This window comes from Cyprinodon tularosa, unplaced genomic scaffold, assembly GCF_016077235.1.
Source record: "Cyprinodon tularosa strain WSP-4 unplaced genomic scaffold, ASM1607723v1 ctg1, whole genome shotgun sequence".
Lineage (NCBI taxonomy): Eukaryota > Metazoa > Chordata > Actinopteri > Cyprinodontiformes > Cyprinodontidae > Cyprinodon > Cyprinodon tularosa.
The window spans coordinates 418042-440940 of NW_024037781.1; the positions used below are offsets into that span (position 1 = coordinate 418042).

Below are 22899 nucleotides of genomic sequence, written 5' to 3' on the forward strand. Positions count from 1 at the left end.
CATGATTTTCAGGAGGCTTTGCCTCTGGACTTTGACTAGGCCACTCATTAAACTCATTCTTAAGTCCTTCCAGCCTCTAACAGATTTTCCTATGGTCCTTCTGTGTGTCTAGCTCCATCCTTTAACGCTGCCATCACCATGTTTTACAATTTTAGAATTCATCAAAGGAGTTCAATATAAAAACACACCACGTTATTCAAGTGTTTTAATTTTAAAAATATAAAAAGTTTATATCACTTTCCTTTGATTAAACAATTAAACAGCACTTTGTGTTGGTCCATCAAATCAAATCCAAATAAAATCCCTCCATGACTGTGATTGTAACATAAGAAAATCAGGAAAGGTTTTACGGGCTATAAATTCATCTGCAAGGTACTGTATGCAGTCAGAAACAGAAAATATAAAATACACGAAATGACTCTTAAAAACACACTTTGTGGCTGCTCTCTCCATCCAGGCTAGCTGTTGTAACATAACACGTCCCATCGTCCCGAGACGAGGAAAGCAGTATGAGATCGCACGGGAAGACCTCGTCTTCTTCCACGAACACCACGTCTCCAACCTGAAGTGGACAGAGGAGATGAAACTCTTTGCTCATGGACATCTAGCATTTCTCGCCCTGTTTTACTGCTAAATGCGACCAGATTGATGTACGGTCACACACCCTTAGCTTGCGACTCTGTTTGCGGACCACTTTCCCATGCTCCACCACGTGGACAGGACACTTGTTGACAGAGTTGTCTGCTTTATGTCTCAACCAGTCCTCATAGCCCTGCATGGGAACCAAAAAGGCAGAGCTGTTGGAAGTGTGGCGGCATCCCGGATGCAGACATGTGAAGCACATGAGTTAGGTCTCACCTGTTTAATGGCCGTCACTATGATGACGAAGAAGAGCGGCAGACCACTGGTGATTGGACTTGTGGGCGTGTCGATGATCAACTGTTGACCCACCCACAAAGATTGCAAAATCAAAACCAATTACAAAAAACACAGCAATGAACATTATTAAAAAATAGACATTTACTTGTGTTACTTAGAATTAAACATAAATGCTTCTTTCACCTCTCCTATAGCATAATCCAACTGTTGTTTATATCCAGTATTTATTTTGGGAGAATTTCAATCTGTTGTAATAAATCAAAAAATGATGATCAAGATGCTGAGGGCTTAAATAAAGCACAGTTTCATAATGGATCCAATCATATGCTTAGAAAATACTAATTTAAATTAAAATAAGGTGACCTATAAAATGGCAGAACGACACAGTTTAGATTAAAAAACTCACTAAATTTACTATAAAAAATGCCCTATAACTACATTCTTGCAGTGAAGGTAAATGGGAAAGGCCAGACATGTTCACAGCAGATTAGAACCAATTTAATCTCTGTGTTGATTAAAACCATGTGGCTCGTATCATAACAAATGTAAATAACCTAATTTTAATGTGCGATACTTAAAAGGTAGGTTCTTCCATGCGATTTTATTCGGCATCAGTACAGAAGCAGCAGTTTTCCCTTAAACATGAGATTTTGGCACCTCAAGCACCATGTTAAGCTTTAGTGTCAAGGATCACACACTACACTGCAAAAAATATAAATCTCAATAAGTTATTTTTTCTTAAAATAAGTGTGTTTTTTCTTGATTTGAGGAGGTAAGTAAGACACTTTGCCAATGGAACAAGACAATTTCCTTTTAAAATAAGAAAAAACTATTTTATCGTCTTATTTCAAGTAAATATTATCTAACTATCTTATTTTAAGAGTGAAAATACTCATTCCATTGGCAAATCATCTTATTTACCTGCTCAAATTAAGGCTAAATATACTTAATTTAAGCCATTTTTTACTTATTTCTGGATTGTTTTTGCAGTGTAGAATCTTGAGGAAAAAATTTAATTTGGTCCAGTACTCTATGCAAGAAATGTTCAACAATCTACTGTACTGTAGTCTAGTTTAAACTAGAGACTGAGACGGGAGTGGATTTTCACTCCTGTCCCGTCCCACTCCCACAGAAAAAAATTGTGTCCCGTCCCACTCCCACAGAAAAAAATTGTGTCCCGTCCCGATCCCGGGCCAGAGTAGAAATCTAAATCCTGTCCCGTCCCACTCCTGGTGAAATTACTCCCACTCCCATCCCGCTCCCATACAGAATGACTCCCGCTCCTGCACCCTCCCATTCTTGTTGTCTTCAATAAGATTTCTTCAATTACTTTGAATCTGAATTTCTTTGAAGGGTCAGTTAAGTTCCTGTTTCTAACTGTAGTAACTGTTGGTCCCTCTATTGTTGTTTTTGAGCGCTGGTGAAAAACTCAGAGCGAAAGCACTGTTGGTTTTTGGGTCCTGTAGTTTATTTGACTCACATTATAGTGTAGGCTTCAAGGAAAAAACTACGAAATGGCGGCGCCAGTACTGGATTTTTTTTTTTCTTTCTATTTTATTTTATTTTTTGGCATCGATCCTAGTTTTTTTTTAGTTACTATCGGTTTGCTCCCGCTCCCGTTAATGTCTAATCCTGTACCGTCCCAATCACGTGATCGTTACTAATACTGACTCCCATCCCACGGGAATCCCGTGACCCGTGGGATTCCCGAAAAAATGTCAGTCTCTAGTTTAAACCCCTAACATCTAGTCACTGCTAAACATGGTTGGCTTTAGGTTGGAAAATAAACCTGCAGTTTGTCTTTATGTATTCATGGATTCATTGACTTTAGCCATGAAGATCCCCTTGACAAAAACACCTTAAACAGTTAAATTAGTAGATTTGGCAACTAGCTTTCAAACAAACTTTCAAAGTTACTGGCCGGGAGAAGTTGAAACTGTAGCTATCAACTATAATATTTAGTCATTTGTTTTGCCACTTCTTTTTTTGCAGCATTGCTGGAAACTTTAGTTCACATTAAGGTTAAATTCATGTTACCTGAACCAGAAAAATGATGAGAAAGTAGAAGTTGGCCACTCTTCTGAATTGCTCAAACATGTTCTTGGGGATGAAGTTCCAAAAAGTGTACTGGAAACAGAAGAGACACAATATTAGCCTTGCATGTCTACTGTAACATGGGACGCAGCTGGAGAACTGTTTTGCAGGTTGCAAAAAACAAAAGAAAGAAATACAGCTATAAAGAAACATGATTGAATGGTATTAAGGTCAAGGCCGTATAGGAAGCATGGCTTCATATTTTCATGAGTCACAGATGACAGCGTCTCTTTGCATAGACAAAGGGGGGGAATAAACGACTAAAGAAACAGATGTTTCAGCTTAGTCAGAAAGCTGTGTTCTGTCTAATGGTGCTGTTGCCCAGAATCACTCCCCCACACCCACCTTGGAAGAGACTATTCTGTTGTCTGGAAACCTTTGCTGTATGAAGGCCTCGGTTCCTGGAGGAGGCTGCTTATGTCCAATGTAAACTGTCCTGGTGTCTACACAGTTCTCCTCACCAGCACACTGCAATAAGAACAAAGACGAACCCCAAAGTTAAACTTTAACATAAAATACGGCTGTCAGCCGTGTTGTTATCTCTCCAGTTTAAATCACTGTCATTGTGATTCATAGACACAGAGGGCTCCTATGAGTTAGAGAGTTGTTTCTCAATGAATGCGAGTTTTTGTTGCCACGGTTACAAGGATGTGCATGTGACTCAGACTGGTATGCGGCAGGAAATGTGATCACACACTTCCCTCATGCAGACATATCCACAGAGAGGCAAGACATGAGGATTGGAATTCAGTTAGATTGAATTTTTTCTTTTTGCATGAAAATGACTCGCATTGATTTGATGTTAAGGAATGAATGAAACAAACACAAGTAGATTATGGGAAATTTCTACTTCTTTCATTTCTCGTACCTTTAGATACCATCTAAAAATAATTTCACAACAAAAAAAAGTGACTTTATTCTCTGGAATTTCCTATTCCATTGTGACTTCTTGACCTCCATCTTCAAATATCCCACAAAAAGCTTTCATTTTCTAATTTTAAGTTGCATAATTTCCGTTGAATAAAGATTTGATCAAGTAGAAATACAAATATATCATTAAAGATGTCCCTGTTGCAAATGCAATAGATAAAATAGGTCACCAATTCCCTTTGGGAACCAGGAGGTTGTTACAATGTTACATCAGCTTTCTTGTGAATTAGGTTATTACCTTCACCAAGGAGGTTATATTTTTAGGAGAGTTTGTGTGTCTGTCTGTCTGTCTGTGTAAAAGATAACAGGAAAAGTATTGTACAGATTTTGATTACATTTTTAAAACAACAACGTAGAGTGAATGAAGAAGGTGAGAGCAGAACATTTGGTCATGATTCAGATCATATGTGAGTTTAAGCTATAGGTGTAAATCACAATATGGGGCAAACTTTGCTGTCTGGTGGAGTTCTCTAGTTCATATTTGTGTTAAACTTTGCAAATCAGGAAGTGTTAATGAAAAAAATAGAAATTTTCCAAACCTATATCTATATTTATTATATGCCATTTATCTTTTATTGATAAACAAATATTCAATAGCAACAGCTGCCCCCATTAAATACATAATTTCAACCTAGTGAAGATTAAACTATGCGCTTAGAGGAGTTCTAGACAGATTATTGGACTAAAAGGTTTTTCATCCTAAATGCAAAATGTTTGTGTATTTTCTACTATAATGACATAATTAGTGCTCTGAGTGGGTTGCTCTTCTAGCTAATGGCATGATCAGAGTCTGGTTATTATTTCAATTGTTGATTAATCAGATCTAATCCAATTATTTCTTTAGCCCTACTCTACAGCTAGAAAAGGGGTTAAAATGCATTAACAAAGTGTACAGGCTGTACAGGAGCCCTTAGCAATGCCAGCTAGATTGGCTTAAAGGGAACGTAAGTCATTATGGTACTGCTAGTACTATCCGGTCTAAAACAGAACAGACCAATCAACATAAATGAAACCATAACCAATGAGATTCCAGGTGCAATGTGGTGATGTTTAATGATGACCATTGTTATTTCCAGGTAATTATGTTTATATCATTAAAATCAACGTGTAGAAAAGAAATTCCTCTCTGCTGTAAAGTGTGGATATGTGATGATGTGGACTGGTTGCTCTTCCCAAACAAAAAAGGCTCCACAAAGACTCATGTTTATCTTCAATTTAATTTGTTTCAATTTAATTTATTTATATAGCGCCAATTCACAACATGTCATATCAAGGCACTTTATAGTTCACCAGATCATAAAGTCAAATTGATTCAAAGTTTTCTATCTAAGGAAAACCAGTTGATTGCATCGACTCTTGACTCTGATGCAATCCCTCACACTAAGCATGCTTGTAGCGACAGTGGAGAGGAAAAACTCCCTTTTAACAGGAAGAAACCTCCAGCAGAACCAGGCTCATTGTGAGCGGCTATCTGCCGAGGCCGACTGGGGCTCAAGGAGACAGAAGCAGAGATAAAAAAAGCAACTGTAAAAGGAAACGCATCTAGGAAACACACAGTCAGGCAGACGAGCTCCAAGCCAGCTCCCATTTCAGAGGATGAAGAGAGCACATCCAGCCTGTTGCAGTCAGAGAAACAGGATTACACTGGAAAAACAGGCCGATCTCCAACATCTACAAATAAAGGTGTCGATGTCAGCAGCTGATACACAGCTGTACACAGCTGATATTTCTCTCCAGGATGATCTTAATATAAGTTGTTGATAAAGGACTCTGATCCTTCCTGTCTTTTTTCTAATTATACTTTTATTTAAGTCCTCACCTTCAGCTATCACCACCAGTAAACTCTGAGATTTCTAATTCCTCGCTAAACAGCCTGACGACAAACACATGGAAAGACAATCACATGAGATAATAAGAGGTGACAGTAATCTGTGACCACTGAATGAGATTGAGTGTCAAGAGGCTGCATGGCCCACTTTACACTCTCGCTTGCTGTCAGTTCATCTCTGAAACGCACACACCAGTGAACGCGCATCCCGCTAACAATCTGCACTCTCTATTCCTAAACAGGAAGCAGGTCCTGTGACTGACTATTTCACACTAGAGGATGCAGTAGGATTTCATTTTAGCACTTCCTGTTTCAGATCACCTTACTAATATTAGACAACAGCACATTGCAAAAAAAAAAAAAAACCCAAAAAAACCTAAATCCAAGTCTTTTTTTTATTGAAATAAGTAAATTGTCTAGATTTAACAGTTAAAAACAGTTTACCAATTTGTGGTATAAATATTTTAAGGGCAAAAGTACTCATACCACAATTTCATCTACTTGTTCAAATTAAGAGCTAATTATTTTAATATATTTGTTCTTATATATTTTTTTTTTGCAGCCTTACATGAGAGACTAGAAATTCTGAAAAACATTTGATAAGAAAAATAGAAAAAGTGACCTTATTACAGAAGGAGGAAACATTAACAGAGGAAATAAATTTTGATAACCAATTTTTAGTTTATTAGCCACACCTGGTTCTGTTTACCACTAGATTCGTAATCAAAGCAATAATTTTACAACATGAAGTAGGCTAGAATATGTCGACAAGCAAAACAAAAAGCTGCATACTGTCCCAACATGAAGTAATTTTATAAACTATACCGGCAAAACTCATTACATTTTATTCCTGTAAATCCTCAGCTGTACAATAAACAGATTTAAAAACAATATCCTGTCCAGTCTTAGACAGATATCTTCCTTTCAGCCAAAGACGACATGAAACCATACAGCTTGCCAAATTAAGTCGCCCCCACAGAGCTGCAGTTCCTTCTTCTCTTCCACCTGCCTCTGCTCCATCTGCTTAGTTTCAGGTAAGTATTTTAAAATAAATTTCAAAAGAGAAAGGGAACCAATATATGTGTGGCTCCATTGTTTTATTAAACATACAGTTTGCTACAAATCAAAACTGGTGGCTGTGTTTAGTTTTCATTGATTTATTGAATTGGGACATTACTTGCAGTTCAAATTGGTAAAAAACTTAACTTTTTTATTTACCATTTATTGCTTCAGCAATGTTGCTACTGCCAGTTATGCAGCTTTATTGGTTTTCTCACCTCGCTCTTTTCTCTCCAGTCCACAACCTGGGCAGCCTCTAAGCCTGCCAATCTCTCCATCGATTACGTTCCACTTTTATCCGGATTTAAGCTTTTTACATGAAAGCCTGTCTGCATTTAATCAAATAAAATAGCATCGTTACAAAATAAGAGCAGGGCTCATAAAATCATTCCGGCTTGGCTCTTAAGTCTTCAGGTGTAACCTGAGACTTTAAGCAATTCTGGAGCCCGATAATAACTTTTAGCTGCGTTTTGTATTTCAGGACGTGGCAGGTTCCAGGAGTGTATATATAGTTGGAAGGGAAACATCTGCGGTAGGAAGAGAAAGATGGGGAGAGCACTGGGGCTTTGATTCTGTCTGTCTCACTCTACATCTACATCTTCTTTCTTTTTCTTTTACAGTCACTAAAGGAGAGCGAAGCAACCTTTCAGGGAGCAGCTCTCAGAGGCTAATCCCTACTGCATCAAACATGTATGAGATGAGTCATACAGGAACAGAAAAGTTTCCTCTGTAGTTACACCTGCAAGTGATTTGTGTATCTGTCTATCTATCTATCTATCTATCTATCTATCTATCTATCTATCTATCTATCTATCTATCTATCTATCTATCTATCTATCTATCTAGGGTTAGGGTCCTCTACCAGAGGCCTGGGAGGTTGAGGGTTCTGCGCAGCATGTTTGCTGTTCCTAGAACTGCACTTTTCTGGGTGGGATGTCTAATCAAAGGGAACATTAGCTAGAGAAATTGCCACTTATTACATTCAAAGGAGTCATATTTCTCACATTTTAGCTTCACTCCATTGCCCTCATGAAATCCTTAAAAAGGATCATCAGAGTTATGGCGCCAAAAGAATATCAGTATTAGCAAATTCACATGTGATCAACACATGAACAAGTCAAGATCCACACATTTTTGTGTATAATCAGTCCGTTCATCTGAGATTAAATGCTAAATCGAGCTAATGGCTAACAGTTTAGAAAGTTTTAATTTCACTCTGAAACACAAAAAGTGTCCCTTAAATACTGACTGCAGAAAAAATAAAAAATATTCATGTATTAAATAACCCATAACATTCGTATTAGGTTGCTAATCAAATTTGATTTTTCAAGCATTATGTGCAAGACCTGTTATGTAATTCATGTAAATAGCTAGAAATATAAAAACATAACAAAAGGCATCATAGCTGAATTATCCATTGCAAGACTGAGATTTTCACTACCCCATTTTCAATGTGTGAATAAGCAAGTTCTGAAAGCCTTTCCCTGTAGACCTGAAAACAGGCTGAAAAATGAAGCCCTGCACTGATTAGGAACACATAGTAAACAGGAACAGCTGGACCCACCCACTCACTCACACTGCACACACAGTTTCCTGAAAAAAGGCCACTTTACCAACCCCCCACCCCAAATCCACCCACCCACTCATTAACAGGAACTCCAAATGAGTGAAACCAAGTCATGTACAAGAATAAGAAATTAACACAACAAGAAAAGCTGCAGATCATTTTCTCAACACAGAGAGAAGGATTTACACCGATGACCCTTTGATATTTTTACAGATTAGTATATGGAAAATGAAATTAAATTAAAATGTATTTGACCTCTTGAATTTTTTATTTTTTTTGACAAGTACACATTTTAGATAAAGCTGATTTTATATGTAAAGCAAAATAAAGGCAGCTTTTAAATAATCACTCTGTTCTCCAATAACTGGTGTCACCTTCAGAGGCAACAACAGCCGATTAAACCTTTACTAAAAGTGGAAATTACTCTTTACCGTCAAATGTTAATGAAATTTACAGATTTTTTTGAGTTAATTAACCCACAAAGAAAGCTTTTCTGGTCAGGGTGTTGTACGACTGTAAGCCGGCCAGGTCCTAAAGTTGCAACAGACCATCACATTACCACCACTTTGTTTGACTGTTGATGTTCTCTCTTTCTTTACTTTACATGTAACAATTCAATTCAATTCAGTTTATTTATACAGCGCCAAATTCACAACACATGTCATCTCAAGGCACTTTACAGTTCAACCAGATCATACAGTCAAATGGATACAAAGTTTTCTATCTAAGGAAAACCAGTTGATTGCATCAACTCAAATACAATCCCTAAGCATGCTTGTAGCGACAGTGGAGAGGAAAAACTCCCTTTTAACAGGAAGAAACCTCCAGCAGAACAACACAAAGAACAAGACAAACTACAAAAATTTTCCAGTTTTGCAGTGGATGGAATATTTAACAAAAGGCTTGGAAGATTTTTTTATTTTTTTCTGGTTTTGGCCTTAAAGGAATAGTACACCCAAAACATGATTAGCCTTCATTTTCTACTCACCCCCATGCTGAACAAAACTCTGGAGTACTTTTTTGATATCTCAAATGCATCTGGAGATCTGGGAGGCTTCTTGCTGTCTGCTAAAATTCTAATAATTGAGGTCTATGGCGCCCGAGAGAAAAAGGTCCACAAAAGTCCACAAAAACGTGTAAATATTCCTCCATACTGCTCGTCCAATGTAATCCAAGTGTCCTGAGTGGGTAGCATCCAGAATTTACTCGAAACGAAGTCATTTAGAACGTTTTAGAGCCTAAACAGTAGTGTATAGGATTTCCTAATAGCGCCCCCATGCGCGCTCACGATTCTACGGAAGCCGGCAGACCAAACCAGCGCATTCAGCTCGGCAAAGAACTCATGCTCTTCCTCAACACTGAAGTCCTCAGACATTTTTCTTTCGTTGTTTCTTTCTTTGCACAGGTAAACAGCACATTTCTTCTTCTACGCTTGCATTATTGGCAGAGCAGACGCTGAATGCGCACTTTCTTCCGGTTTGGTCTGCCGGCTTCCGTAGAATCGTGAGCGCGCATGGGGGCGCTATTAGGAAATCCTATACACTACTGTTTATGCTCTAAAAACATTCTAAATGACTTCGTTTCGAGTAAATTCTGGATGCTACCCACTCAGGACACTTGGATTACATTGGACGAGCAGTATGGAGGAATATTGACACGTTTTTGTGGACTTTTATGGACCTTTCTGTCTCGGGCGCCATGGACCTCCATTATTTGAATGTCAGCAGACAGCAAGAAGCCTCCCAGATCTCCAGATGCATTTGAGATATCAAAAAAGTACTCCAGAGTGTTGTTCAGCATGGGGGTGAGTAGAAAATGAAGGCTAATCATGTTTTGGGTGTACTATTCCTTTAAACCGTTTCTTTCTTACTGCTGACAATAAATTCTGACTATAACTGAGGCAAGTGTGGCTTTCGGTAACTTCAAATGGCTCAAGGTTGTTTTCAGGACTGATGGATGTCGGAGCCTTAGCATCTCATTTGTTGTTAACTACTTGTTACCTGTTATTAATTTGTTGTTACTTAAGATCATCATTATCCCTACTTCATGATGTCAGACAGGTTCCATATCAAGGCTTTCCTAATTCCCCAGGTCAGACAGTATTTAACATATGTTTGGCTACCAAAACTTAAATGAAGTTGAGTCCAAGTCTAAGTCTAAGTCCAAAACTAGTAAAATATGGCTGATTAGGTCCTTTATGATTGAGCAATGTACAAAATTATACATGGGCCCAGATTGATTTGGAAACCTTTTTCCATTACATAATTAAATTTACAATATGAAAAGCTGTTTCATTTCGTCTCATTAAGATCAAAATGAAACTGACTCAAAAATATGAAGGTGTAAAATAAAAAAAGATCAAAATAGATTGACTTTATGAGGTGGAAATTGAACTGAAATGTATAAAAATCATAAATATAAAAAATGTTTGATCTCCATATAGAAAAAAGTAAAAGAGATTCCTATGTACATCTCAAGGTTGAGGATAACTTAAAATGAAACAAGTTAGAAATTAATTTAAGAGTAAATCTATTAGCAGTCTATTAATTTATAACTGCTGTCTATGTATTCATTAAGCAAATAAAGATATACACAGTTCAACTAAGAGGAGAACAAAGATACTTTATAACCCTAATTACACTTAAAAGGAAGGTTTTATTTGTAGGATTTTTATTTTTTTTTTATGGGGGAAGAGAAATCACGAGGGATTGATTAGCTAATCAGCGAAACACTTGGCATAGTGTGAGAATTACATCATGTTACAGATCCAGTGGGAATAAAAATAACTGTAGCCTAAGTAGTTATATTTTATATTTAATTATTCCAAAATAAAAGACACGAACAAGAAATTGTATCTAAATTGGCTCCTATTAGTTTTCTATCTCATTATATTATTTAAATATATTGGAAGATCTTATCGTTTTGACCACTGAGCTTTACAAGCAATAGCCCCAGAAATCCATTTGTAAAACTGACACTGGGTCAGTGTTAGAGCTAAATCTGCGTGACGCCTGCCAAGTCCAGATAACATTTGAAGGACACCATGAAGAGCAACAAAAAAAAACAAAAAAAATAAAACAAGGGGAAAGCACACAAACCATGTTTGTGGTTTCACACGGCTGCATTGTTGTGTTTTACTGATGATTAAAGAGTTTTATCTCCCACTGAAACAGACAGGGCTGGAAATGAGTCTCAACAAAAACTAAAAGATGGCTGTCAGCTTTGGATTCTACAGCCCACAAACACCCATCTAATTTATACACAGAGGTTCTAATTTGGATTTTTGAACAAAACACTTGCATGCCATAGTTTGCTATGTGTGAAAACTTTGCAACAGTGATGGGAGAAAACACAACAAGATGTCTAATCTAACAGCAAATGACGATGATTTAGGAAAACAAATAGTTGATTGTATCATTGCTTTTACCTGAGAAACTGCGACATCGGCTTGTGTGTGGCAGCCGGTTTGAGTGTGTTTTTGTGTTGCTTCAGTCACAGATTAGAAAGCAGCTGTGCTCCCCATCTGTCTCGCTCAGCCTCAGCCCGGCCAACAGGACAGGCCAAACACCATATTAATAAATCTGCATCGTCCACCTTAGAATAGCCAAAATTAAACCTTTAAACAGAATAAAAAAAGCTATGGGCTGGGAGGAAAATCAAGATTTCAAGACTTAATTCATGACCTTTTCTATAGGTATTTTAGACATTTAAAAAAATAAAATTGACTATTATGTAGGGCTAAAACAATTACCCAGATTAATCATGATTAAAATAATCAACTAATTTAGTTCGATTAATTGTTAACTGGAGTATAAAGACTGTAAAAGAATGTATGTATGTATATATATATATATATATATATACATTTAAGAAAAAAGAAAAAAAAATCATTTTCATCTGTCAATATGAATACTTACTTTTATACCCAGTTTACTGATATTTGACATTATATTAGCATTTATGGCAAAACGCAATTTGGTGTTAGTGTGAAGGCCTTTGGAGTTCTTGATAAAGTACTGTACAAGTACAGGCATTGTTTTTTTTTTTGTTTGTTTGTTTTTTTGCAGCAAATATACCAAGAAATCAAAACCAGAGCACTTCAAAGCTGAAAGTTTTAATTACACCTACATTCTTATATCCAAAGCTGGCTGATAAAGGACAAACTAAGACTTGTATCTGCTGCAAAAGTACATCTAACTTAGTTAAGTGTTCCTGCAAAGGGTTCCAAGTAAGCAGGTGACCTCATTGCATCCAACAGCTTAAGTGAAACTAATTCCTGGCTGCGGTGCAAAACATGTTGTGTGGCATCTGTGAGAAAAATCCAATCACTGGCAAGAGCAGAAAGACAAAAGATCACACACTCAAATGCCAAAAACACATGAGGAGAGGCATTAATCACTCTGTAGAGTTCAGGATTTTTGCTGCTTGTGCATAGTTGTCTGTGAGTGAGAAACACAACATCTGTCAAAAATCTGCACCTGCAAGCCCTTACAAGCAACTAATAAAGTAGGGAAAGTAGTACATTTTCTATTTTCACCAGAATTTCCAAGACAATTGCTTTTTAAAAAAGGACAAATGTCCAACTACCATTTTTTGCATATATATATATATATATTAGTGCTGTCAAAATTATCGCGTTATTATCGCGTTAACGTGAGGCCATTTTAACGGCGATAATTTTTTTAACGTGAGATTAACGCTATGTGGAATTATGGTACAATTTTCCAAGTACATCCCGCTGCAGCCTGCGGGAAGGCGGGGCTATTTTCCCCCAGTGTATGCATTTCTCATAGGCTTCCAGAGCGGAGCACCTCAAGGAAAAAAGACGCTCATACACTGGGTGACGCTAGTGCCTTTTCTTTAAGCCCCACTACCAACAAACAAGTTGAGTGTCTGGTAACTAGTAGCAACCTGAAATACGCTGAGAAAACAGATTACTGAGGTGAAATGGAATCTGCTACGGCACTCTTGCTGTCTGTGTACGCCACAGGTCGGTATCGTGTGTGTGTGTGTGTGTGTGTGTGTGTGTGTGTGTGTGTGTGTGTGTGTGTGTGTGTGTGTGTGTGTGTGTGTGTGTGTGGGTGGGTGGGTGCTTGTGTGTGTTCTCATTTTTGTTAAGAGGCTGAAAAGTAACTTTCTAGAGCATAGACTAGCTCCATCTAGTGATGTCGGTCTATTGATTTTGATGTATTGATTGAAAATTGTTCATTATTACCTTGGTTAATTAACATCTAATGTTAACTGTACTACATTTTATAGCAGTAGGGTAAAATGCTTGTCTTTGTTCAAAAGACTGTATTAACTGTAAAGACTGTCTTTTACATCAGCCTGTTTTCAGGGCCTTTTTTTTTTTGGCTACATATTTGTTATTTTTTGCTACATGCCTCCCCATCTTCTTGCCATATGTTTCTATGGCGTAAATCAGTATCTGTGACCTGTTTTCATTTAAAAAAAAGAACATTGGCACAAACCTAGCCTGTATGTATTTTTTGTATGTCATCGAGAGTATTTAAATGATTTTCAATCAGAAAAAAAATTTGCGATTAACTCAATCGCGAGTTAACTCAGGCATTGATGCGATTAATCGCGATTAAAAAAATGTAATCGATTGACAGCACTAATATATATATATATATAGTCTGACATAGTGCAAAAATTGCAAATCGTCTTTTGAAAAGTAAGCTTGTATGAGTGATGCAAAAAGCAACTTTTAAACAGAGCGTGCCCTAGGGGAAATGGGCTTACATTCCCTGTCAGGAGTGGGTACATAGTTATGCATGTACATTTGTTTTTGCTTTGTTTTTTGTGGAGAGGATGGGTCTTTTCAAAAATTGGCCAAAATCCTCCACTATACCTTTAAGTTTTAAAATAAACTGGTTATAATCTTAAGGATTTGTTCTTTATTTTTTTTTTATCTGGTTTAACTTTTTTATTAAACAATATACGCTTTAGAAACATCAATTAAACAGCCTCAGTTTATGATGTTTACATTGATAAATTGTCTTGGTTTTTTCAGGCTAAAGAAAGCAAACTAATATCTGATTGGATAACTAATAACTGCTGTAATTAACTCCTTTCCCCTGAGGCTTCAACTCTGAAGCAGATGTTTAGAGAATCCACTTGAAGCCTTAATAGCTCTAATAAGTCAGAACAGATTCCCCTTAGAACACATCCATCTATAACTTAATCTAAGAGCTTTTTCTTGCCCATTCTTCTTTTTAATCCAGAGTGGAACCAACTACACATCCAATGACTTGTTCCAGGACAAACAGTATTCCAATCTCATAGGGACTTTCCATCTAAAAACAACAACAACTTCCTTTTGAGAGACCTTATAGAAGAATCAGTTCCATTGCCAAGAGAATAGCCTGTTTTAGACCACAATAAAACACTCAATTGTCTTTACATTTGCGGGTGTTTGGGTGCTGAAAGCTGACAGTTTCAGATGGTTTTGAGACTTTAAACACATTAACCCTCGTTCTTCCCCCCAAGATTAATACATTACATATAAAAGTTACACTTGATTTGAGTTGGATTCGTAATTATCTTAACATTTATCAACTAACGCGTACCCTTCATCTGTAGTAGTAGAAGCTAATAATACCATGAAGTCACTGTATTCTATCTTTGGGAAAACAAAGTTAAGTAGATTCATAATAAGGCTGCATTATTAATCTTCTGATTACTAACTTTTGTTAATAAATGTAGTAATCTTTAACTGAAGTGTGGGTTTTGTGGTAATTCTACATAAAATCCTAACAATGAGAATTACTCACAAATCTTCTTGTGGTTATTTTTTAAGGAGATGAAAATGGCTTAAAGGAAAGTTAAAGCACTAATTCTTTACAATGGTTTTAAGACTATTGGAGCAGTTTATCAAATGTAATGTCCAATGCCTTTTAAGCACACTACATCACAACCAAGGTTGTTTTTTTATATAAATAACTCTAAGCAATTAATAAATATTGAAGGCAAAGGACTAATATGATGTTTTCATTTAAGCTCTAGTTGTTGGTCTAATTTGAATGTTTTCACAAAAACAAATCAAGGTACTAAAACGTAGCTTTGTTTTGACATAGGAGGTTTTACAGAATCACGCTATAAAAAATAAAGGATAAAAATGCAGGATCATCTAAGAGTAAACTGGTAGACAGAAAATTCTCTGGAGAATTTCCATCACGAGATGACTTGAACTGAAATAGACATTCACCTGCTTCCGTTATCAATGTGGGTCAGAACAGTTTTATTTTTTCCCTTCTGCTGTGATTCTGACCCATTTGGTGCAGCTTTGTTTTGATTTTTCTATCAAATCTAATAGATCAGAACACCCAGTAGGTTTTTTCACAACATAAAATATCAGAGCATGCTACTAAAGCCTTCCCAGTGTGTGTACAATTCAAAATATGGCTTGAAGTGTTGCTTAAGAAATATGTATCTCTGAGCTGCACAGACAAATCTACTACAAAAATCTATCATCAGTAGTAGAGAAGAAGAGAAGCACAAACATTCACCAAAAAAAGAAATGAAAAACTCAATGGAGATTGATTAAGCTCTAATATTGCACTAAATAATGCAAGACGAGAGCCAGACAGCAAACAGACGCATGGCTTTGCCTCTTAGAACTGAACAGAAGAGCAATTGTTGTGGGTTTCCTTTCGACAAGTAGAGCCATTCTTTGTGTATCACAGGAATGAACCTCTGGGTCATACTTGCTTTCCCCGAAGGGAGTGCCACTACTGCTCATGTGGGACCCAAAACGGCTCAACCTAATGCTCAAATAGTAGGAATCACTCTGAGAGGAGTTTATTGTTAGATCACCTGCTGTGATCTAACCATTAAGCACTGGTGAGAACATCTTGACGCTATTGCAGCCTTTCTCTAGGCAGCCCTTTAAAGCAGGATTGGTTCATTTATGCAATATATGCAGGCCTTACTCATGAATTTAGCAAATCAATTCTATTAATTATAGGTAACAGCATTTAAGGCAATTGGGAAGAGATAAAAGGACCACAACAAGTCTGGTTCATCCTTGGATAAATCCCAAATCCCAGATGTTTCCATGTTCATTAGCTGGCACTCAGAGACCCTGTCTTTTTACTGATATTTCCTGTAATTTGACGAACAAAAAAGTAAAGCGTTTGGATAATATGATCATTGTTAATTAGGAAGGAAAAAGTAAATCTTGAAAGCCTGAGAACACCGACCATTAAGTAAAGCATCTACATTATATAAAGTAGTTCTTATGAACGACCGGTGCACTTCACAAAACCGTTGGCATTTATGGGAAAAATATTATGTGAAAAATACCAAACTAGGACTTCATGACATCAACCAGGAAAGTACAATTAAAAAAGAAAAACCTACATGTCTTCCAAATGGATATAGACCTTCGGCATGCAGCAAAATTAGAAACAGAGTCTTAAGGGCGAGAAAATTGGATTGGTGATGAATGAGGCCTGATTGCAGTGAGGTAGAGAAGTTGTGTGCAGAGCTGAAAAGGTGCGTGTCAGCAAGCAAACCTGACCCAGTTACACCGGTTTTGTCAGGAGGAATGGACTAAGACTCCAGCAAAATGTTAGGAGAAGCCTGTGGAAGAACACTGAACCATTTGACCCAAGTAATATATTGAAATCATGTATAAGAAGCAGAATTTTCTGTTCTATTTGATATAAGCAAGAATCATTTCAACTGAAATAAACAGTGATCTGTAATAAATGAGATCCCTCTATTAAGTTAATTCACTCACATAAATAAACTAGCATTTATTAAGATGCACCTGTATTTACAGCTAACCCATAAATCTAAAATGAAACTATAGTACAGATCTTCTAAGGCACTTTTAGGACGAGCAGTAAACTACAATCCTGTTGTGCTTCTGTTTGTTGGACGTTTGTTTTCTCATCTTGGGTGCATAAGTTTTATCTCCATCTGGCTGTTCTTTCAGTTTCCACAACAATAATGTAGTTTTATCTGCAAGTCTCTGATCAGATCTCGGGAAACCTCACCCATAAGTTTCTTCTGTAGCATCCATTTGTCAACTTCTTGTAGTTTATGCACATTTTCTTCAATAAATGAGGGCAATGCTCTCTGTGCTAACCCTTATCGTGGAAAATAAGTTGCAAACAATCATTTACATGTACACTTAAGGGTGTTGGTTACAAGTCAATTATAGAAAAAAATTATCAAGATAAACTCTAACCAATTATAAATGCAGTAAATCCTATAAGAATAGTAATTACAAAGGAAAAGATTTGGTCATAAGCCAACAGTCCCAGTGATACAGGTCTTTTTTTATTCGTCTCTGTAGATGAAAACCTCACTTAACCAATAACATCAGACCAGAGCAGAAGCAAACAAGCATTTAGATTGGATTACGTCACCATGAAGGAATTTGCCACAAGAAAACAGTCACTCAAGGATCACATGAAGTAAAATCTTATGATGTGATGAAAAAACCTGTTAGTTAATAGAAGGTCCCAGGGAGAGGAGTTTCAACAATTGGGTCTGTCTATCTTCTGGGAAAAAGTGGGAGGGCAAAGTTTGCATTCATGTCATGTAAAGATCCAGCAATTAAACTTTATAGATGCTGTAAACATTTGGGCACAATGACCTTTCTAAGACAAACATTATACATAATACTGCCTGTAGTTGGATCTCAACAACTTCATAGCCTCTTTTACGTCATATTTTTATTCCAAAGTCTTTACGCTTCCTGAACATCTAACCGTTACATAGCAGGTAACAAATGAAATGACCTCAGGAGGTCACTGAGTCCCATGGGCTTGTGTGGGTGAAGAAACAAGCCACAGCAGCACAGGTGTGAAGGTGAAAAAATAATAGAGCTAGGGAAAGATCCCAAAGATTAATTCAAATATGATGACTTTTCATTAAACACTTCAATCTGAAGGGCTGCAGTTGTTGCATTTCATAAATAAGGGCCCGGGTTTCCCCATCCATGCATGGATTCTCTCCAGGTACTCCGAATTCCTGTCATTTATCTAAAAACATAGATGTTGGGCTACCTATTCACTCTGGGGTGTCCTTAAGTGTGAGTGCACGAGGCTGCTCTCCAGTGTCTCACCCAGGGTCCAAACTTATCACTCACCACTAGTGTAGTTAATGCCAGAGTAGCATTCGTCACAATGGGAGTAATTGTTTGGACCACATGCATTTAAGTCGCATGCTTTCATTTTATATTTTGGCAAGTCTCCCCTCTGTACCTTTGTTCCTCTGCTGTCTGCTCCTCACACACTGATAGACAGATGTGTGTACAGAGAGCTCACCCCCAACACCCCCGTCATATTGAAAAGGGCAAATTCTGGAAGACAATTTCTGTGTCTGAACTTCTGCCCTAATCACTATTTATTTTATTTATTAGTTTATTTTAAGGGACAAGTATGTTTCATGAATCATGTCACACACTACAACATTTTAGCTAAAGCGAATTCTCAATGCCTGTCCCCACTTAGGCTTTTACACAAAACACAGTGACTGTACACAAAGCACAACAGAACAAATTACACTAAAACATCACAGATACAAGATCAGGTCAGTTAGATTATTATTAGATTATTAATGTTCACATGTCTGACCTCTCAATAAAAAAAGTCTTTAAGTTTATGTTTAAAAATGACCCAGTTTGACTCTCCCTTCAGTTCTCCAGGTAATGTATTCCATGTTTTGGTACACTATTTTGTCCAGTGGATGAAAAAGCAGTGGACTTGGTCTCTAGATGAGCAGATATACACTATATTGCCAAAAGTATTTGCTCACCTGCCTTGACTCACATATGAGCTTAAGTGACATCCCGTTCCTAATCCATAGGGTTCAATATGACGTCGGTCCACCCTTTGCAGCTAGAACAGCTTCAACTCTTCTGGGAAGGCTGTCCACAAGGTTTAGGAGTGTGTTTATGGGAATTTTTGACCATTCTTCCAGAAGCGCATTTGTGAGGTCGCACACTGATGTTGGACGAGAAGGCCTGGCTCTCAGTCTCCGCTCTAATTCATCCCAAAGGTGTTCTATCGGGTTGAGGTCAGGACTCTGTGCAGGCCAGTCAAGTTCATCCACACCAGACTCTGTCATCCATGTCTTTATGGACCTTGCTTTGTGCACTGGTGCACAGTCATGTTGGAAGAGGAAGGGGCCAGCTCCAAACTGTTCCCACAAAGTTGGGAGCATGGAATTGTCCAAAATGTCTTGGTATGCTGAAGCATTCAGAGTTCCTTTCACTGGAACTAAGGGGCCAAGCCCAGCTCCTGAAAAACAACCCCACACCATAATCCCCCCTCCACCAAACTTTACACTTGGCACAATGCAGTCAGACAAGTACCGTTCTCCTGGCAACCGCCAAACCCAGACCCGTCCATCAGATTGCCAGATGGAGAAGCGCGATTCGTCACTCCAGAGAACGCGTCTCCACTGCTCTAGAGTCCAGTGGCGGCGTGCTTTACACCACCGCATCCGACGCTTTGCATTGCACTTGGTGATGTATGGCTTGGATGCAGCTGCTCGACCATGGAAACCCATTCCATGAAGCTCTCTGCGCACTGTTCTTGAGCTAATCTGAAGGCCACATGAAGTTTGGAGGTCTGTAGTGATTGACTCTGCAGAAAGTTGGCGACCTCTTCGCACTATGCGCGTCAGCATCCGCTGACCCCGCTCCGTCAGTTTACGTGGCCTACCACTTCGTGGCTGAGTTGCTGTCGTTCCCAAACACTTCCATTTTCTTATAATACAGCTGACAGTTGACTGTGGAATATTTAGGAGCGAGGAAATTTCACGACTGGATTTGTTGCACAGGTGGCATCCTATCACAGTTCCACGCTGGAATTCACTGAGCTCCTGAGAGCGACCCATTCTTTCACAAATGTTTGTAAAAACAGTCTGCATGCCTAGGTGCTTGAATTTATACACCTGTGGCCATGGAAGTGATTGGAACACCTGATTCCAATAATTTGGATGGGTGAGCAAATACTTTTGGCAATATAGTGTATCTAAATGGGGGGCCAGGGGTGGCCATGGCCACCCTTAACCAATCCCACCCCTAACATACAGATGGTGGCAGCAGTGATACTCTCAAGTGGAATATTCAAAACATTTCTTTTTTTTTGTGGTTAATTATACACATCAATATACTAACATCAAACATGATAAGTACAGAATTCATGCTCTTTTTAGAACTAGTTTTTGTGTTATATGGGGAAAAGAGAAAATGATCTCTGCAAATCATCTAGGATTGTTCAATTAAATCAAAGATAAATAACAATTTTAATAAAAACTTATCAAATAGTTAATTTGTGTAGAAATGAGTGCTTGTAAATATTAATTTTATGGAGAATGTTGATTGATACAAACAGATAAGTAATGACAATGGAAAAGATGAGCTGCTAATGAGCTGCTCAGTGTGCAGCAAATACGCAAAAAAAAACAGACGCAATTAATTTGTTGCTGGCTCTCCATGTATGAAAGTGGAGCACTATGAAAGTACTATATCTACACAAAGGTTAAAATACACTGCCCATGTCATTGGAAGAAACACAATATAACAACTGAAAATAGTCTGTTGCATTTGCAATTTTTTTGAATGAAAATTAATAAAATTCTGACTTACAAATGTATTTAATAAAAGATTAAATGCATAAAGGTATGACTAAAAACGTAAATGTACCGTGGGATGAAATGTAACTGCATTTGAGTGTCCACCACAGTTTTGCGTGAACTCTCGTGAATCTAAGACACAGACATGGATCAACAGCACATCATGTGCAGGATTTACTATAATCCATTTCTACCCATTAACCCATACTGGACAGGTTGTGCTGAAGTGCTTGAACAGATTACTGGAATTCATTCAATGCTCGATCATTTAGCTGTGATGCCTGACTAAACCAAGAAGGGATTAAGCAACATCAATGCCTTCAATCATGGGAAGTATCAGGAACTTGTTTTGGTCTTAAGATCATATCGACCCAGTGCATTACACTTTAAGCCACACTTGATTTTGCTAGGCAGTTTTTCTTCTAGTTTTAACAGCTCAGCTATGCCAGGAAAGGCCATAATTGGTAAGTTAAACACAGCAAAGAGAAAATTAGACAGAAATTGGTCTTTGTGGCATCATGACAGAGCTGTTTTGGAAAGGAGTCTGAAAAAATAAATTAGGCTGCTAAATCTTAGGTAGATAATTATCTTCTCTTTATCTTCTCACACTAAATCGCTTGTAAGCAATTACAAATGAGGCTAGACAATTAATTACATTTGGAATATAATCACAATTTAAAAACTGCAATTTTCAAAACCGAAGAGGCATGGGATTTTCTAAATCACACTGTATTAACCCTCTGACACTCAGAGTAAAAGCTAGAGCGCACATCTGTGGATGTGAATAAAAGTAAACACTTTTTCAACAGTTGCGTCCCGCTTCAATTAACTTTGGACGGGAGAGCATTTCAAAAACATGAAAACAATTAAAACCCAGGAGACAAACATGTACGTTGTTGCAGACAAAAAAAAAAAAGACATCAAAATAACATTGCATTTATATTTCCGGTTTTTAAAAAACCTATATATAAAACTATATATAAATATCCATCTATATAAATACTCATGCAAATAGCCTGTGCAATTACCCTGTATAGTAATCCTGCTATAAAAAAAAATTTAATTAAAAAAAATTGTCATATGTGGACGCACTGTATATACTGTGTATATCCCATGCCCATTTTTCTTCCTTAGGCACCTTCTTTTCTTTCTGACTAACTGAGCTGATGTAACGAGTAAATTTCTCCACTGTGAGTTCAATAAAGTCAAAATGAAACTGAATCAGCAGGAAGAAATGTATCTGTGTTTTTGAAAAATCCGCACTCAAATATCAATTCATGTACTTTTCTAAGACATCCAAAAACCATAATTTAAAACTTGAGACGATCTAAAGAGCAGCTGACTTGTATTTCTTCATCATGTGCAAGCAGTCAGGAGTCAAGCACAACCTTAAAAGACTTCTTACCCCACAGAGTGGCTTAATCCGCTGCCAGAGTTACTGCTACCCTTACTAAACTATTCCCTAGTACAGCGGGGGCCAAATAAATAAAAAAGAATGAGATGGGGGTCAGAAAGCAATAAAACAGAGAAATGTCAGAGATAAGGCTCACCAGTCTCCTCATTCTGCTGCTCTTCCCAATCCTTTTAGTCTCTGTCAAACTGGAACGCAGCTATGATGGCCCTGCTGCACAGACCATATTCTGCCTCATTACTCCTATCTTTCTGACCTTTCAATATCGCTCCCTCTGTCCTAACCATTACAAACCAACTTCTCCCTGTTTTTCTTGGTGAGGCAGGATGTCCTAAAAAGACATCATCGCAGATTAAACAGATAAAACAAATAGATATAAACTTTCTGAAAATTCCCTTATCTGTTTTTAAACTATCTTTCAGTTAAACTGGTTTTAGATACAGCTACCTAGATTCCTAACCTACTGTTCAAACAAATAACAATGAGCTATGAGAGATAGCTTTTCAAATAATTAAACCTCTAAACTGCTAC

At 37.5% G+C, this 22899-nt stretch overlaps 1 protein-coding gene across 12 annotated transcripts in view; it reads right to left on the reverse strand.

Moving 5' to 3' along the window:
• The window catches only part of atp11a (ATPase phospholipid transporting 11A), a 65275-nt gene that overhangs the window by 25585 nt on the left and 16791 nt on the right, over nucleotides 1–22899 (reverse strand). For all 12 annotated transcript variants that reach the window (XR_005279735.1, XM_038309094.1, XM_038267519.1 and 9 more), the window contains exons 2-6: nucleotides 3319–3441; nucleotides 2917–3006; nucleotides 859–939; nucleotides 665–772; nucleotides 434–562 (exon numbers count right to left, since the gene is read on the reverse strand). Coding sequence is in view for 11 of the 12 variants with exons in the window: in XM_038309094.1 (XP_038165022.1) it covers nucleotides 434–562; nucleotides 665–772; nucleotides 859–939; nucleotides 2917–3006; nucleotides 3319–3441 (531 nt within the window). In the remaining variant the exon portion in view is untranslated. The remainder of the gene's footprint in view (nucleotides 1–433; nucleotides 563–664; nucleotides 773–858; nucleotides 940–2916; nucleotides 3007–3318; nucleotides 3442–22899) is intronic.